At 43.2% G+C, this 19,680-nt stretch overlaps 1 protein-coding gene across 2 annotated transcripts in view; it reads left to right on the top strand.

The window, feature by feature from the left end:
- The first annotated feature begins 4,136 nt into the window (after positions 1 to 4,136).
- The window catches only part of KDSR (3-ketodihydrosphingosine reductase), an 84,460-nt gene continuing 68,916 nt past the window's right edge, over positions 4,137 to 19,680 (top strand). Inside the window, exons 1-3 of one of the 2 annotated variants that reach the window (XM_073630932.1) lie at positions 4,137 to 4,237; positions 4,633 to 4,765; positions 11,164 to 11,253. In XM_073630932.1, the coding sequence (XP_073487033.1) occupies positions 4,658 to 4,765; positions 11,164 to 11,253 (198 nt within the window). In that variant the 5' untranslated portion in view covers positions 4,137 to 4,237; positions 4,633 to 4,657. Of the gene's footprint in view, positions 4,238 to 4,309; positions 4,329 to 4,632; positions 4,766 to 11,163; positions 11,254 to 19,680 lie in introns of those variants that run through there. The other variant, XM_073630930.1, reaches the window with a different exon arrangement.

Genomic DNA, 19,680 nt, shown 5'->3' with positions numbered 1-19,680 from the left:
TTCTGAAGAAGCGTGGGCTGTCAGGTTCAGTGGTATCTACCTTGATTAATGCAAGGAAGCCGGCCTCTAGAATCATATATTATAGAGTCTGGAAGGCATATGTTTCCTGGTGTGAATCCAAGGGTTGCCATCCCAGAAAGTATGTCACAGGTAGAATGCTTGACTTTCTGCAGCTGGGGTTAGAAATGAGGCTGGCCTTGAGTACTGTCAAAGGCCTGGTCTCGGCCTTATCAGTATTGTTTCAACGACCACTTGATTTGCATTCTTTGGTCCGTCGCTTTATACAGGGGGTAACGTGGCTTAATCCACCGGTTAGGTCACCCCTGAACCCTTGGGACTTGACTTTAGTCCTGTCGGCATTACAGAAACAACCTTTTGAACCGATACGTCATATTCCCTTGGTCCTCTTGACAAGGAAACTAGTTTTTCTGGTAGCCATATCTTCTGCAAGAAGGGTATCAGAGTTGGCTGCTCTTTCTTGTAAAGAGCCATATTTAATTATTCCCAAGGATAGAGTAGTATTGCATCCTCATCTTAACTTTCTACCAAAGGTAGTGTCAGGTTTTAATTTAAGCCAGGATATTGTTCTACCTTTGTTTTTTCCAGAACCCGGTTCTATGAAAGAAAAGTCATTACATTCTCTTGATGTGGTGAGAGCAGTCAAGATCTATTTGAAGGTGACTGCTCAGATTCGTTTTGTTTTGTTTGTGTTGCCTGAAAGTCCTAAAAAACGACAGGCAGCATTGAAATTGACTATTTCTAAATGGATTTGGCAAGTAATTGTTCAAGCTTATGGTTTGAAGAGGAAGATTCCACCCTCTCAAATCAAAGCACACTCGACCAGGGCTGTTAGTGCTTCGTGGGCAGTGCATCACCAAGCCTCCATGGCTCAAATCTGCAAGGCCGCAACTTGGTTTTCAGTCCATGCATTTACCAGATTCTATCAGGTTGATGTAAAAAGGCATGAAGATATCGCCTTTGGGCATAGTGTACTGCAGGCAGCAGTATAAGTCCTCTGGTCTCATGGTGCCCTACTTTTGTTGTGTCTCCCTCCCCTCAGTTGGCATTGCTCTGGGACATCCCACATAGTAATTACTATGGCTCTTTGTCCCGTGATGTACGATAAAGAAAATAGGATTTTTATAACAGCTTACCTGTAAAATCCTTTTCTTGGAGTACATCACGGGATCCCTTTGATAAAGTCACGTGATGTGACGCAACGCGTCAGGGTAGGAGGAGCCAGGTGCCGACGCTTCTCGGGGACGGCCGAACCCGGAAGCTTACTACATCTACTGATCGTTCTATTTTTATATGTAAGTTACTATGTTTGTCAATAAAAATTTTTATTTGGAATTACTACACTATGAGACCTTTCCTTTGTCCCTAACTACTACTACTGGGATTACTGTGAGCGGCGGGAGGAGATTCAGAGAGCCAGACCCACTGATATCACTCCAGGAAACCCACCCTCTCCAGGATCATCTATCTGCTCTACTTGGCCCACTGGGGGCCGCTGTTGGAGGTGAGAGGCTGGGGGAAACGCTTGATGTGTGCACCTGAACTTTTTTGAAGATTAGCACCAGTCACTGCACACTTTGCACTTTATTCAAAAGTTCATTCCCTGTGGACATCATCCATCACAGTTGCACAGTTTTACACTTATGGACTGATATTGCACTATTGTCACTTTGGGACAGCATCTCTGTTGTGGGACTGTTTGTCTTTATTATTTTGAGTCATTCATTTGGAGCGCATCAGTGCGTTATAATGGTATGACTGCACTGTTATCACCATTATCACTTCTGTTATTTTGTTCATAATACTGTGGATTGAATATTGATGTGGAATCGTTATGCACTTTTTATTTCATCTTTAATCACCCTGATGCACATTAGTTTATTTTATATAATATTTTTACACTTTAAAGATTATCAGCACTAGGGACCATTTGATCTTCAGCTGCGATTTTATGCGTTTTCACGTCATGAACTATTTGTCACTTTGCTGAGCACCAGGGATTATTTGTTTTTCAGCATACTCTGGGAAGTTATTATTTTTAGCTTTGCAATACTGTCACTTCCCTTGGAGGTGGGGTGGTTTTTACATTATTTATTTTATTGTACACTGTGGCACTTTATTTGGGTGTTATTCACCCATATGTATGTCTTTTTTACACCAATGTTTTTTATGGATTCTAATATGGAGTTATGATTACTATGGAGTTATGGATCCTGAGTTGATCACAACCTGTTTGTGGTAGGAATTAGCATCTTGAAATCACCACTTAGCAGAGTGTTTGGCAGTTTTATCCTTGTCCTAGTTGATTACGGTCAGTTTTTAATTGCTAGTTTGGTACTGATTATTAGAGTAGCGCTACATATTGTATCACGTATTCACTGCTTTTCTGGGGGAACTGAGTGGACCCATCTATGTTGGCAGCTCTCTACTTGGTACCTCACTAGTAGTATTAGTTCTAGATTTTCCTTCAGTATTGTGGTTTTTGCGCATTAGTCCCCTCATTATATAGGGAGTGGACTTCCTGTCTTAGGGTGTGCCAGTGTCCATCACCTAAAGGTGGCATATAACCCATATAGTAATTACTATGGCTCTGTGTCCCGTGATGTACTCCAAGAAAAGGATTTTACAGGTAAGCTGTTATAAAAATCCTATTTTTTCAACCTCAACAACTATATAGGTACCTAAGGTCACAGGTTCCAGAAAACTGCCCGAGCACTCAGGAGGTGCAGCGTGACTCGCGCATACGCAGTGTGCACCCGGCTGTGAAGTTGCAAGCTGTCACAGCTGGGTGCCCACAGCTGTAATGCTTGCGTCGGTGAGAGGAAAAAGAAAGAATCAAGAGTTTGGGCAGCCACATCACTGGATCCTGGGACAGGTGAGTGTGTGTGTATTAAGGCCCTTTTCACATGGGGCACATCCGTTTTGATGGACTCCGCTTGCTTAGCAGGGATCGATCCATTGATCTCTGCTGAGCAGACGGCTGACAGGTCCATCTCTGCTCACTGTGCTGAGACAGACCTATCCTGAGTCCTGCTCTCCTCTATGGGGAGATCGGATGAAAATGGACTGCCTGCCCGTTTTCATCTGTACCCATCCGATCTGCCAGACAGATGGGAAAATAGGATCTCCATTCGTCTGGATTTGGCGGACCAGATCGGAGTGAATAGAGTGTCTGTCTGATCAGGTCCACCTGAGAAACGTGTGAAAGGGGCCTAAAATTCAGCAGCTACACTTTTTGTAGCTGCTGACTTTTAATAAACAGAAAAACGACTGGAGCTCCGCTTTAACAGTTTCAAAAAATAGTTACATTCCTGGCAGGTGTTGGGTGTGTAACTGTCACATTGCTTGTGCTCTCAACCAAACTTTCAAGCCATCAAATGGCTGGGATCATAACTGATCACATGTGCATCACAATGGCAAATAGAGGCTAAGATGGCAGCTTCCTTGGCTGAAAACGATAGGAGGGTTTAGTTCTGCTTTATGATTATTGTAACTGCTATGTAACTAAGCATACCTCCCAACTTTTTGAGATGGGAATGAGGGACACCTATCAGCAAAAGTATGCAGGCATAGGCCAAACCCCCTCAAAGGAGAATTGTACAAAAAATAAAAAAGATTGGTTAAACCCACAAGTGCTATTTTTTAACACTACTTTTCCTTTATATTGTTGTTTTTTTTTTTTTTTTTTTTTTTTGGAATTTACAAATGCAGCAATTTAGAAATCAGATGAAAGGTTTAGGTTTAGCACTGGGAAATACTTTTTGATAGATAAAAAGTGCATTTTATGTACATCTCTATAGATCAGACCAAAATGAGGGACAAATGAGAAGGAATGAGGGCAGAGGGACGTTGCTCCAAATCGGGGACAGTCCCTCAAAATCAGGGACAGTTGGAAGCTATGCGTATATGTTTTTACCAAATTTTTTTTTTTCAACGGACAGTTTAGTACACGAGCATTTCCATTATTCATTCTTAACATCAGTTGTCAACTCTAGCAGAGGTTTGTTCTTGAAAAGGGTTTCTATAGCAGCAGATACATCCTGTGAAACGCCTGAAGAATTGATAACGGCATTCTTGAATACTGACACTAGATGGCAGCATAATATCTCCCGCACGCCAGAATCCACAGAGAGCCCTCTTGACTGTAGAGAAAGTGAAATATAAACAGGAAGAGCAGCTGAGGTGGGAGGAGCGTGCAGAGGGACCCAGCTTGGGAGAGGTGCATGCTGTCACATGGACTAGACAGGCTCTGTCAGCGAACTGCGATCTCTGCTCTCGGTCTCTTCTTATCCCGGAGCTGTTGCTTTGATGTCAGCCTGCTAGTACACTGCTGTCCTCTGAGTGTTGTGTACACTTGTCCCTTCCTCTTCTTCTAGCATGTGCTAACTCTGACCTGTCCTCCTCCTTCCACATCATCTTTATTTCTATTTGTTCTGTAACATATCTATGTTTGTGGCTGGCTGAGTCCTGCTGGTCTTTTCCTCTGTCACTCTCTGTCTTCTTCACTCATCCAGTGATCTCCTTCCTGGGGCATCTGTCAGCCTTCTTTGGGTATTGCCCTCATCTACTCTCACTGAGCCCCTATTTCCCCCTGTGTGCCATCCCTTTCTTCAGGCTGGACATCCTCACGCAATCCGTCATGCTGCTGCTGGCCGCTGCCTTCCTAGTGGCGTTTGTGCTGCTGCTGTATATGGTGTCTCCGCTCATCAGTCCCAAACCCCTAAAGCTGGCAGGTGCACATATAGTGGTGAGTCTGGTCTGACCTTTAAATGTCACTTTTTTGTGTTTGCAGGTTGTGCTTTATTGTACATATAGGACGGCAAAAGGAACCAGGGGTCTCCAAACTTCGGCCTGGCAGGCCAGATGTGGCCCTTTACTTGCCTTTATCTGGCCCTATTCCATCCACTGAAGCCGAAGATGGGGTACAATACCTCCGAATGACACCAGAGATGAGTAACTAAGTCTCCCAATGACACCAATGATATAATTTTTTTAGTCCCACTGACCACCAAGCCTATGGCATTGTTTACATTCACTAATGCCAGGGCATTTTCAACTCCCACTGACCACCAAGCCTATGGCATTCTTTACATCTACTGATGCCAGGGCGTTTTCAAGTCCCATTGACCACTAAGCTTATGGTGTTTACATCCACTGATGCCAGGGCATTTTCAACTACCACTGTCCACCAAGCCTATGGCATTGTTTACATCCACTGATGACAGTGCTTTTTCTACTCCCGCTTTCCACCAAGCCTATGGCATTGCTTACATCCACTGATGCCAGGGTATTTTCAACTCCCACTAACCACCAAGCCTATGGCATTCTTTACATCCACTGATGCCAGGGCGTTTTCAACTACCACTGACCACCAAGCCTATGGCATTGTTTACATCCACTGATGACAGTGCTTTTTCTACTCCCGCTTTCCACCAAGCCTATGGCATTGCTTACATCCACTGATGCCAGGGTATTTTCAACTCCCACTAACCACCAAGCCTATGGCATTCTTTACATCCACTAAAGCCAGGGCATTTTCAAGTCCCACTGACCACCAAGCCTATGGCATTGTTTACATCCACTGATGGCAGGGCATTTTCAACTTCCACTGACCACCAAGCCTATGGCATTGTTTACATCCACTGATGCCAGGGTAATTTCAACTCCCACTGACCACCAAGCCTATGGCATTGTTTACATCCACTGATCCCAGGGCATTTTCAGCTACCACTTACCTCCAAGCCTATAAGCCTATGGCATTCTTTACATCCGCTGATGGCAGGGCATTTTCAACTTCCACTGACCACCAAGCCTATGGCATTGTTTACATCCACTGATGACAGTGCTTTTTCTACTCCCGCTTTCACCAAGCCTATGGCATTGCTTACATCCACTGATGCCAGGGTATTTTCAACTCCCACTAACCACCAAGCCTATGGCATTCTTTACATCCACTGATGCCAGGGCGTTTTCAACTACCACTGGCCACCAAGCCTATGGCATTGTTTACATCCACTGATGCCAGGACGTTTTCAACTACCACTGTCCACCAAGCCTATGGCATTGTTTACATCCACTGATGACAGTGCTTTTTCTACTCCCGCTTTCCACCAAGCCTATGGCATTCTTTACATCCACTAAAGCCAGGGCATTTTCAAGTCCCACTGACCACCAAGCCTATGGCATTGTTTACATCCACTGATGGCAGGGCATTTTCAACTCCCACTGACCACCAAGCCTATGGCATTGTTTACATCCACTGATGGCAGGGCATTTTCAACTTCCACTGACCACCAAGCCTATGGCATTGTTTACATCCACTGATGCCAGGGTAATTTCAACTCCCACTGACCACCAAGCCTATGGCATTCTTTACATCCACTGATCCCAGGGCATTTTCAGCTACCACTTACCTCCAAGCCTATAAGCCTATGGCATTCTTTACATCCGCTGATGGCAGGGCATTTTCAACTTCCACTGACCACCAAGCCTATGGCATCGTTTACATCCACTGATGCCAGTGCTTTTTCTAATCCCACTGGCCAGTCTGACCCCCCCAAAACTTGAAGGGCAGTAAATCAGCCCTTTGTTTTGGAAGTTTGGAGACCCCTAGTGTAGACTCTAGCTTCTACCTTTTGCTGATTTATTTCTGAACCTGTTTGCGTTTGTCATTTTTTTATAGTGGTAGTAAAGTCATAGCTTTAAAAAAAAAAAAAAAAAAAAAAAAAAAAAGCTAATACAGTAAATTATGATACTTATCTGCAAACGGAGCCCTCCAGCGCAGCACTGTCATGGGTCTCCTGATGCTTCCATATTTTCCCGGTCTTCTGGGCTGGTATCTTTGGCCAGGGTCGTATCGCTGTGGCACAGAGCGGGCTGTAAATGTGATCTAAGCTGCACATGTGTGGTTCAGATCACATTACCCGCTGACAGGCAAGTGGGACATTTATGACCAATGAGACCCTACCTGTCAGCAGATTTTAGATAGCGTGACTTTACTGTCACTTTATAGAGAAACCACACCCTCCTAATAAATCTCCTACTGCTTCACACTTTTTTTTTTCCGCTGTAATAATGGCAGAGCCAGCATGGTCTTTTCTCGTCCTGCTACATCTCCTATTTTGTGCCATCATCTTCATTGTTTACATCACGCAGAGCCAGCTGCCTCTTCCTGCAGCTGGCTACCAATTGATGCGCTGCCAGGTCATGAAGGTCCAGACAGGGATCTGTGACGGCTTACTAATTCTATGAATGGAGGATAGTAATGCCGCCTCGGATACTGACATCACATATCCCAGAGTGCATTACTTTTTTCCTCCATTCATAGAACAGTATGTAAAGCTTCTTGCCTAGGCTAGAATGGTGGCAGGGGGCTAAGCAAATAGCAAAAATGACAAGGAAAAATTAAAAAAAAAAAAAAAAAAAATCAAAGCTTGGCATTTGTAGGAAGTGAGAGGTTAGAATGGTGCCAAGTTTAATTTGTTGAGTGAAATTTCTCTTTAGCCTTACTACTACTACGGCCAATGACTGGTTAGGTAGTGGTACACACATGGATTACACCCTTGGAGACCCTTTAAAAAACAGATTAGCAATACCAACTTGTGTATTTCTATCCCAACAGGTTCTCCAGCAAGCAATTATCCAGGACCGAGTGGCTTTTATAATGAAATTTCAGCTAAAGCAGCTTCTTCTTTGTTTTAAAAAGCGTGGGGAAGGGTTGGAATTTGTCAGGTTTTGTTTCTCTTCATGCTTTGCAGGGGAATTGTGTAACTTGCTTGAATGTCACTGGAGCAGAAATTTGGAGTTTCCTAAACAGGGATAGATCTGTAAAAACCTGTCCAAGATTTTAACCTTCCCCGGTGTATCCAATACTAAAAGTGTTGTCTAGAGTTACACTGTACATTGCTTCAAATAGGGTTATGTACTGAGAGAAGTATGTGGGCTACCATTGTCCCGGCTTTTACATAAACTAGGTATCTGGCTGCCATGGTGACCTAGTGGTTCAAGTCACTTCTGTCATGTGAATCCAGTGGCTTCAGTACTTTGAGTCACAAGCCTGGACCCAAGTATGCAAATCAAAAGTTCACTTGAAGTATACATATTCTGGATCTGTTATTTAGAAAGTAAAAATCAAACAGCCAGGAAGCTGACATTTTCAGAAAGAGCTCAGGAATAGCAGCCTCCTTGTTTCGATCAGCATAGGTTTCCTAATAGTAAGGTGGTGAAATGATAGTGTGCAAATTGTTCCAATCCCTAGCAGCCAGAGAGGTGTACTGGAGCCAGAGTACTATAGGATATATTCCTATTTTACTTGAATACATCACCATACAATGGACATTGTTCTTTCATGTAATATGCCTAAATTTGTGTAGATTGCATTTACTGATTAGAAATGCATACTGTCTTTTATGTCTTATATTTCTGCATGCCATACATGGTAGCATTATGAGTAGTGCTGTCTGTCTTCAAGTGTTTACCATACAGTGATGCAAAGCTGAACTTGCTCAGTATTTTTATTTTAGTCTGTAGCATGACCAGCATAGAGTATGCTTCTATGTATGTCTGGTGGCAATTGCACAGCCACACTGCTTTTACTAGAAATGTGTCCTCACTCTTTTTTGCAGGTTTTGCAAGACAGGCTTTTTACACAAATATTTATTTATTTATTTATTTATTTTTTTTTAATGAAAATGCATGTGTTTGCACCTTTCATAATTTTCCAAAGGCTTTTTTTCCACACATTTCCATTCACCTTTGTGGCAGATCCATTTTGGAAGAATTGCTACATGCAGGAATCTTGAAGAAATACAGTAAAAGAAAATAAATAAATGAGAAACGTACCATGAAATATCTTGCAGTATGTGAATTGCATGCACCCCTGCTACAGTAAATGCCTTCTGTATACGCATACACAGTGGGGTGAAATGCATTACAACATGTGAAGGTTAAAAATACCTGTGTGTTTGTGAGTAGAAGTGTAAATGAGCCATAAGTCTTTAAAGTTCAGTTGAGCTTCCAGTTTAAATCAGCTAAATTAGATGAACCTGACAGTGTGTAGTCTGGCGGAAGAATGACAGATGACAGGCTACATGCTGTTGTGTGGCAGCTGAAGCACAGCCCACTTCTGGGAGGAGACATGCTGCATCCTGTTGCTTGGCAACCATGACGCAAGCCACCGCTAAGCCTGAAGCAGACAGCAATGGCTGTCAGGAAATGAGCAGGTATGCAGGCTGCCTGTGGAAGTGGAGCATATAGCTCTGAAATCGACAAAGCTTATGTTGTCTGCTGATTGAAGGTCTCTAGCAACAGGGCATTTCAGGCCTTTCCAGAGAGCTCCCCGCTTCACCAGAGGGCAAGGGTTCCACTCTGCAGCATGCTAGGAGAATACAGGCTTTCTACTTGTTGGTGGGTTGTTTTTTTTTTTTTTTTTTTTCAAGAAAAGGCTTTAAACATGAGGAAAATTTTAACAAGTGGTACCAGCATAATGTTTGCACCACTCTTCTAAACTTACAGAATGGAGCAGATCCTGCTTCTAATTAATCAAAGGGGTAGGTGGGGAAGGTCAGTTCTCTGTTCTGTCTTGGCTGTGACACACAGCACAGAGAACAGGAGAATGTGATCTGCATGCTCTGACCTCTCTGCCTTTCTGAACCCCCCCTCTTCCTTAGCTCAGCATCAGAGGGAGGAGAAGTTACTAACCCTGCAGCCTCTGCTTGTGTAGTGCAATCCCTGCACAGCCATATAGAAGGATGTGAACTGTCTAAAACCTGGTACTCGCCATCAGAAAATCGTACCAAAAATACCTACAGCTTTCAAAGCGAACGTACGATAATTTAATCATTGGTACATGGCTTTCGAGAGCCGATCGCGACAATTCATCCGAAAATTATCCGAAGGGACAAACCTGAACTTTTTTTTTTTTTTTTTTTTTTTTTGTACGATTTTCGTTTAATCAGCAGTTTTCGTCAAAATACAATAGAAATCTAATACAATACATTACATCACTTCTGAAGTTGTATTGAGTCATATGAAAAATTTTGTAAATTGAGTAATCTCCATTTTTGATATGGAGATTAGCATGCAAAAAACAAAATTGACGCATTTTGTCCAATTATTCTCATTGTGTGTATGACCCTTAACAGCTCATGTCCCGTACACCAGGTCAGACTTGGCAGGGATCTGTAGAAGTTTTCTATATGGCAAATTGCTTGCGTTCTTTTCTGTTAATTAGGTGCAGTTTAGTGAAATATAAACTGGTGTCGGTAGTGCAGAGCAACCTAAAATGGGTCTAATGCTTAGTACACACAATCAGAAAATTGGAAGAAAAATACTGCTTTCGAAGCAATTTTAGGATAATCTGATCATTGGTACACAGTTTTTGAGAGTTCATCTGAAAATATCCAAAGGGACAAACACTAAAAATTTTTCTCATACGATTACAGAACAAACTATTCGTTTTAATCTGTACAGTATTCATTTGAAAAAAATTCAAAAAGACCAGGACTGCACATGCTCAAACGACAGAATACATTACATCACTTCTGAAGATGTATTCTGTTGTACAAGAATTTTTGGAAATTTAGTAACCTTCATTATATTTTTTTTTTTTTTTTTTTTCTATGAGACTAGGGTGCAAAAGAAAAAAATCAGATGCCCATTCATCCAATATTCTCATCGTGCGTACGAGCCGTAACGATTTAGTTATTGTGGAGCACACTACTCCCAACAGTTTTGCCCAGGAAGCTTAAATGATTCCTCAGGATTTTTTTTATACATCTGTAATGTATTTAGCTGATTTTGATGTGAAGGTTCAATTGGGCTTTAAAATGCTATTACTGTATGTTATGGGGTAAAAAAAATCCTGGTAATATCCTCTACCCTGCATGTATTTTTGTATGCATGGTATTTAGCCACATTTAGAATAGCTTCTAGCTACATCTGTAGTAGGACAACCAGGAGTGCCAATTCAGTTTTGAAGTGCCTGCATCTTAGCCTGACTCAATTTTTACATTTTTGGATTGCTGGGGAAGTCCTACTTGCAGCTTAGAATGCCCCCCTTTTTCTTTTCTTTTTCTTTCTTTTTTTTCTTGTAAAGTCTTACTAATACATGGTTTTTAACATTATTATTTTTTTTTTTTCTAATAGGTGACTGGTGGTTCCAGCGGTATTGGAAAATGTATTGCCATTGAATGCTTTAAGCAGGGCGCTTTTATTACTTTGGTAGCACGTGATGAGGTAAAAATAAATGTAATTGATATATAGATAGAGAGAGATATATAGATATATATATATATATATATATATATATATATATATATATATATATATATATATATATATATCTATATATCTCTCTCTATTTTTTTTTTTTTCTATTGGTCAGGTTTCTGCATGAATTATGTATTGTATTCCGTATGCATAATGTTAAAACTGAACTGAATCCATGATAACAAAATAATAATCTATCCAAATATATACATCAGGGTGTTTCTATAGGGGCACTTGGCAGGAGTAGGGGGAGCCAGGAGTGCTTTGCATTGCATAGAGCAGGTAAGTATAATATGTTTGTTATTTTAAACAGGGGGGACATAAATCTGCAGAAAATCTAATCGTCTGTATGGGGTATTATGCATATCTCTAAGAAAACACCCTGTCCCACATTCTTATTAGCTCCATATATTAAAGCCTTCAATTCTGTTCTGTGTTCTTTCTGAACCACAATTAGCTTGGGCAGCAAGTGATGCTGCTCACATGCATTTAAAAAATCTGCATTTTATAGATAGAAATACCCTTTTTCTCCCTCCGCTTTTCAGGACAGCACCTTGAAGAGAGTGTAGCTCCACCTCTTCACAGGAAACACTGCATGTCAACACCCCTATTAAATTCAGCTGCTTCCACCATGCCATCAGTTTTAGTGTTTCCTCCACAATGGTGGAAGCAATGCTGGAACCAGAGGGGCTGCGCTCTCTCAAAGGAGGGGGTTTTGGCAGTACCTTTTTCAGTTTTGGATTATCAAACCAGCCCAGCTCCCCCCACATGAGAGGGGGGGTTGCTCTGGTGCTCAGTTCCTCCGTCAGCTCACAGGAGTAAGGGTCCACCAGATTTCGCCTGTTCCTTGCACTTGGGGGAGCCGTGGAAGTGCTCAGATTAGGTGTGCATGTCGGCTTTGAGTCCCGGATGGCGTGTGATGTCAGTTCTGGGGGTAGGGGCAGGTCTTCTGGCCGGGGCTTCCTTCCGCCCCTCAAGCATGGGGATGCCAGAAGAAGCTCCCCCCCCCTTTTTTTTTTTTTTTTTTTTTTTTTTTTTTTTTTTTTCTTCACAGGTTGGCTTACTCCTTCACTGAGGTTTATTTATTTGTTGACGTGTGACTAAAACCTGCAGCTGTCTATGGAAGGGGCATATCCTACTAGCAGCACTATATGGATGGGAGACTCTGGGGCACTTTTGGTGGTGGTTGCTTTGAGCTCCCTCTTCCCCTTGTTTTTGTTGTAGATCTCGCCCTAATGGGGGGGGGTGTCTGTGTGTTTTTCTGTCTTTTAGAAAGCCACTACCAAAACAGAGAATCACGGGAAGAAAATGCCCTTCTTGCATGAACCCACTAAGGGACTTGTGGGCCAAACAGCTTTGCAGGTCTTGTATTGCGGGACTAATAAGGGAGGAGTCTGCACAGAAGTGTAAGAAGCTCTTTTCTTAAGTGAGAAAAGAATTGGCAGAGACTCTGTACAGTACGTTCCCTCAAAGAAGCAGGGTCAGAGCTCTGTCCAATCTTCTTCCTACCACTTCTAGATCAATTGAAAGTGAGTCGGGTGAAGAGTGAGTGTTCTCAACAATCAACTCAGAGGAGGATGAGGGGGAGGAGGAAACGAGAGCATCCAGATACAAACTGACACAAGAAGAGGTGGATGACTCGCTGAAAGCAGTCTATACCACCCTGGAAATTCAAGAAGGGGAAAAAACCCAACTATCGTTACATTACAAAATGTACCAGGGGCTAGAGGAGGCCAAACAGTCTTCTTAGTTCATAAAGTACTGGCCAACACAATTTGGAAGGAGTGGAAGGATCCAGAAAAGGGATTTTTTTTTTTTTTTTTTTTTTTTCCTCTAGGGCCTTTTTAAAAGGTTTCCTTTTGAGGCGGACGAGGCGTTAACTTGGAATAAAAAAAACAAAATTTATGCTGCCTTTTCCCAGGTATCAAGACGGACTAATGTTGCATTTGAGGACATGGGTGTACTTAAAGATACCATGGACAAAAGGGCAGCCTCTCTTTTGAGGAAAGCTTGGGATTCATCCTTATCCAACCTAAAGCCGGCAATGGCCTCTACAGTAGTAGCCAGAAACATGGAATACTGGCTGGAACAACTTAAAGGCCATGTGGTAGCAGGCACCTCCGACGGATTTGCTAGAGTCCTTCCCTATCCTTTTTAAGAGCGGTCAAGTACATGGCAGAATCCATCAGGATGTAGGCCAGATCTTCAGCCCTTATTAATTCAGCCAGGAGGGATCTTTGGCTTAAAACCTGGTCAGGGGGCTCGGCATCAAAAGTGAAGTTGTGCGGAATTCCCTTTACAGGAGATCTGATTTTTGGGCCAGAATTGGAGACCATCCTTGATAGAACGGCGGATAAGAAGAAAGCATTTCCGCAGAAAAAAAGTGGTGCAGGCAGCAAAGGAAGAATTTGTTTGAAGTCTAATCAGTCAAGGCTATCGGCTAGAATTTTCAGATGCCCCCAAGTCCTTTTTACCTTACGAATCTCCCGAGGGAGCAGGAGAAAGCCCTGGCTATGACATCTCTTTTGAGAGAACTGAAGCAACAGGTTGTTCAGGTTGTTTCCCAAGTCCTGAAGAATCAGGAAGGGAGGGGTTTTTACTCCCAAATTTTTTGCACAAAAAGCCATCAGAGAAACTTCGTCAGATTCTGAACCAGTTTATAAAGTACTCGCTCCCAGCTGCTACATGGCATCCACCGACCAGAGGAATGCATCTCTTCACATGCCAATTGCAGTTTCATCACAGAAATTCCCGTGACTAGCAGTCAATTTATGGAAGTGTTACAATTCCTGGTGTTCCAGCAAGAACTTTTATTTCATTAGCACTATTTCAGCTTTAGAATTTCTCCAGGAAGAAATGGAGAGAGGTTTTGCAGTGAGTACCCTCAAGGAGCAGGTAGCTGCATTATCAGTTTTTCTGGAAAAGACCCTGTCAAGGGATCCCTTGATAGTGAGTCGGATTTTTCAAGACTATGGCAAAACTTAGGCCTAGGCCTCTTTATTGTTTTTCCCAAGTGGGTTTTATCTTTGGTTCTTCAGGGACTCACTAAGTCACTGTTCGAGCCACTAGAAGAGACGTCTTTAAGATTCCTGACCCTAAAGGTAATTCTTCTGGTTGCAATGACATCTGCATGTAGAATCAGTGAAGTATAGGCATTATCAATCAAGGAGCCCTTTATGAGGCGTCTGCCGGACAGGATAGGGTTGAAGACAGATCCAGCCTTCCTATCTAAGGTGTCTTCGGTTGGAGATTATACTCCCTACTTTCTGCCCCATGCCCTCTGGGCCAGGAGAAGAAGCCTTCCACACTCTCTGGGCATTAGAAGGTGCCTGCTAAAGTACTTTGAGGTAATGAGGAATCTTAGAAAGTCATCTTCTCTTTGTCCTGATGGAAGGAAGTCACAAAGGGGGGGGGGGGGGGAGCTTCCAAAAGTGCCCTAGGAAGGTGGCTAAACCAGGCTATTAAAGAAGCATACCTGTCCTTAGGGATAGAACCTCCAGAGGGAACATTGCCTCACCCTACATGGGCAGTGGCAGCTTCATGGGCAGAGGGCTGGGGCATCAGCAGAGCAGATATGCAAGGCTGCCACGTGGTCCAGTTTCTTGACCTTCATAAGGCACTACAGGTTGGATCTACTATCAACCTCAGACCAGTCCTTTTGGCAGGAAGTTCTTACAAGCAGTGGTCCAACCCCGAAGAAGGTTATCGGTTCTCTCCAAGGTGCTGTCCTGAAGGGCAAAGGGAGAAAACCTTAGACTTACCGGTGACTGTATTTCTACGAGCCTTTCAGGACAGCAGGCTACTCCCCTCCCTAGGTTTATTATGTATGGTTTATAATCGCTTGGCTCGGTATGTCAGAGGAATTCTCGGTAACAACTGACGGCATGGTGGCAGCAGCTGAGTTTTTAAAGGAGCGTTGTCACGCAGTGTTTCCTGTGAAGAGGTGGAGCTATGCTCTATCCAAGGTGCTGTCCTGAAAGGCTCGTAGAAATGCCGTCACCGGTAGGTCTAACTAAGGTGTGTGTGTGTGTGTGTGTGTGTGTGTGTGTGTTTTATTTATTTTATTTTTTATTTTTTTCCCTCTTAACCACTTCACTTCAATACAGGGCACTGTCCCCCCTTCCTGCCCAAGACAATTTTCAGCTTTCAGCACTTTCGCCTTTTTAAAGGACAATTTTGCGGTCATGCAACACTGTACCCAAACAAAATTGTTATTTTTGTTCCCACAAATGGAGCTTTCTTTTGGTGGTGGGGGGAAATTTAACGTGTGTGTGTGTGTGTGTGTGTGTGTGTGTTATAAAATTTTGTAAACGAGTAAGGTTGTGGAGTGGTGTTTTTGGTTTGGTGTGTGTGGTTTTTTTTTTTTTTTTCTCTCTCCACTTATGAGGCTGCACTGTTGGTTACTGATGAGGAGGCACTGGCTGACATTTATGGGCAATGATTGGCATCCCTGGTGGTCATCATTTGGTGGGCATCCCTGGTGGTCTACTTGCATCTGTCAGATGCAATAGGGGAAAAGCTGATACACGGCTTTTCCTGTTTATGCTGTGATCAGACACAGCTGATCTTTACCTAGATCAGAGTTGCAGTGTGTCAGACTGACACACCACACCCCCAATTTGCCACGCTGCGCGAGTGCGCCTTGGCTTGTTATCCTGCTGGACCTCATATGACGCCCAGTCAGGATAACTGAGCCCCTTCCCAGTCGTTCTGCTATAGGCCGGGCAGGAAGTGGTTAAAGCAAAAGCCCTGGAGATTAAAATTGTTGCAGTTTTTTTGTCGTATGATATTTATAGAGGTTTATCAAGCACAAATTTTCAGGGAAAAAATAAACTAATGAATTTTAGTGCACACAAATACAATAATGCCAAATTTTTTGGTATAATGTAAAGGATAACATTGCGCCTAGTAAATGGATACCTAACGTGTCATACTTTAACATTTGCTCACGCCTGTGGAATGGCAACAAACTAAGTTACATTAAATTATGACTATCCAATGCTTTAACTCTAAACTGGTAACCTGTAAAGGCATTTTAAACAGGCGATCCAAATATGGTGAAGGGGGGGAGATTATGGTGTGGGGTAGCTTTTTTCAGGGGTTGGGCTTGGCCCCTTAGTTCCAGTGAAGGGAACTCTTAAGGCGTCCGCATACCAAGACATTTTGGACAATTTCATGCTCCCAACTTTGTGGGAACAGTTTGGGGATGGCCCCTTCCTGTTCCAACATGACTGTGCACACAGCAAGGTCGATAAAGACATGGATGAGCGAGTTTGGGGTGGAGGAACTTGACTGACCTCAGCCCGATAGAACACCTTTGGGATGAATTGGAGAGGAGACTGCGACTCGTCCACATCAGTGCCTGACCTCACAAATGCGCTTCTGGAAGAGTGGTCAAAGATTCCCATAGACACACTCCTAAACTTTGTGGACAGCCTTCACAGAAGCTGTTATAGCTGTAAAGTGTAGGCCAACACCATATTGAACCCTACGGACTAAGAATGGGATGCTATTTTTTTTTTTTTTTTAAATAACATTTTTATTTATTCTATTATCAAAATTTACATTGCATAGAATACAACGGGAAAAGCATTAGAAAAACGCGATACATGGTATGAAACAGACATGTACAGGTACATATATTGTTCTCCTTAGTGTGCTGCGAGAGGGTTATGGTTCCTAAGCTTGCATGGTTACAACAGCTTCTCAACATCACAAATTAAGGATAAACCTCTGATATCTAGTAACAAAAATAACTTTTGTAATAAGAACAGGGGAAGGGGAAGAAAAAAGAAAAGGAAAAGAACAGGGAAAGAGAAGGGGTAAAGTCACCTGAGTGAGTCAATGATCCGTTTATAAAGAGTCCTCCCGGAGGTGCCACAGCTCCCAGACCCTATCGTGGGCTTCCAATCTATCCTGCATCCTGGCCGTCATCCTCTCCATCAGTTCCACATCTTTAATCCTTGCATACAGTGCTTCTGAGGTAGGGGGGGGTTTCTTTTTCCAATTTAATGCTATAAGGCATCGTGCTGCCGTTAGAATGTGGCGTACTAATTTTTTATTGGTTTTTGAAAGCTTTAATGGAGATAGGCCTAGTAGGAAAAATTTAGGGGTCATAGGAAGTGATTTTCCTAGGAGATTGGTCAGTAACTGCTGGACTTTTCCCCAAAAGGTGACAATTTGGGGGCACTCCCAGTAGATATGAAGAAGGGTACCCCTGGCTCTCGAGCATCTCCAGCATCGATCTGAGGTAGTGGGGTAAATGGCATGGAGTACATCTGGAGTCATGTACCAGAAGAACAATATTTTGTATGCGTTTTCTTTATATAGTGTGCAAATTGAGCTTTTCGCCGCCTGAGACCATATCACCTGCCATTGTTCCGTGGGGAGTTCCTCCTTAAGGGCTTTCTCCCACTTAACCATATAGAGGTGTTTACCTTGCGCCTCTGTTGAGTAGAGATTTAAGATTTTATAGATATCGGAGATCAGCCCCCTCTGAGCCAAACATGTCATGACCAAGTTTTCAAAGGGGGTTAAGGAGGAGAATCGCAGGTCAGGCGCTATGGTCAGGGCATAGTGGCGAATCTGTAAGTAACTGTAAAAAGCTTGGCGTGGTATATCCTATTTAGTTTGGAGTTCGGAGAAGGTTAATAGCCTGCGTGTTCTAGGATCCACTATGTTGCCAAAGTGGAACAAGTTTCGGGAGGACCATGGGAAGGACATCTGGTGTGTGAGGCTATCCGGCACTTTGGGGTTGCATATAAAGGAGGTCAACAGCGATTTTTCAGAGGAGAGACCATGTGGGGAGCGTAATGCTTTCCACGTTTTACGAAGTTGGGACATAGCTCCTAATAGACGTTCAGGGGGCACCTCCGCATCCGCACACCAGAGCAAGCTATTTGGGTGGGTTGGGGCCAGCCAGATCTTCTCAATTTCTGTCCACTTATTGTAGGACCATTGGGTGGACCATGAGATTATAGCTCTGAGTTGAGCGGCTTGGTAATATTTAATTAGATTTGGTAAAGCAAGGCCGCCATCTGATTGAGATGCCATAAGGACTGATTGGGGAATTCTATGTTTTTTATAATTCCAGACAAATTTAAGTAGATCTATCTGAAGTTTCCTAAGATGTTTGTATGGGACTGAGATGGGTAATGTTTGAAATAAATAGAGTAATTTCGGGAGGATCGTCATTTTAATGGATGCTATTCGCCCCAAGAGGGAGAGGTGATGTTTTTTCTATCTAAGGAGCATGGCTCTGATGGAGTGAAATGGGGGGGAAATTTTCCTGGTAAAGAATAGCGAATGTTGGAGTAATGCGGATTCCTAGATATTTTAAAGACATAGTTTTCCAGTGTTTTGGGAAGTTGGCCTGTAAGTGTGCGATTTCCGATTCTGGGATATTTATTGGGAGGGCTTCTGATTTGGATGCATTAATTTTATAGCCTGATAGGGCCCCATATTTATCAAGCTCGGCATGGAGATTCGGGAGGGATATTCTAGGTTGTGTCATGGTCATAATGATATCATCAGCAAACAATGAGATTTTAAACTCCCTACCGCGAACTGGTATCCCGTGGATATCCGGGTTACCTCGGATGTGGGCTGCTAAAGGTTCCACGCATAGCGCGAACAGTAGGGGAGAAAGGGGGCACCCCTGCCGTGTACCATTGTGTATTGAGAACGGGGCCGAAATGGCAAAGGGGGTTCTGACCTGTGCAGTGGGGTTGGAGTATAGGTGCTGTATCGCTCGCAGGAAGGGGCCCTTCATTCCTATGTGTTGTAAGGTGGCGAACAGGAAGGGCCAACCCAGACGGTCAAAGGCTTTTTCGGCGTCCAAGCTTAGAAGCAGAGACGCCGAGTCCTCCCTGCTCACCACATCCACCAGGTCAATCACTTTCCTCGTGTTATCTCCCGCCTGTCTAAGCGGCACGAAACCTACCTGGTCTTTATGTATGAGAGAGGGGAGAACTACATTCAGGCGGATTGAGAGTATTTTCGTGAAAATTTTTAGGTCGGCATTCAATAGGGCAATGGGTCGATAATTGGCACATAGTACGGGGTCTTTGTCTGGTTTGGGAATCAGGGTAATAAATGATCTTTGCATATCAGGTGGAACCGGAGTGTCCCTGAGAAAGGTGTTAAAAAGTCTGCTCATATGTGGGAGTAGGAGTGGAAGGAAAGTTTTATAGTATTCGTATGGTAGGCCATCTGGACCTGGTGATTTACGGGATGGTAATGATTTGATCGTAAGTTCTATTTCCTCCTCTGTAATGGGTGCGTTTAGGGCCTCTAAGTCTGTAGTTTGTAGGCGGGGGACACCACTTTGTTCTAGATAACGGTGTAATCTAAGTGAGATCTCTGGAGTGGGGGGATTTTTCGGAATGTCCGGGT

The sequence above is a fragment of the Aquarana catesbeiana genome, linkage group LG05 (assembly GCF_042186555.1).
Source record: "Aquarana catesbeiana isolate 2022-GZ linkage group LG05, ASM4218655v1, whole genome shotgun sequence".
Classification (NCBI taxonomy): domain Eukaryota; kingdom Metazoa; phylum Chordata; class Amphibia; order Anura; family Ranidae; genus Aquarana; species Aquarana catesbeiana.
The sequence above is the reverse complement of the archived record's forward strand: the minus strand, read 5'-3'. Positions and strand labels throughout refer to the sequence as shown.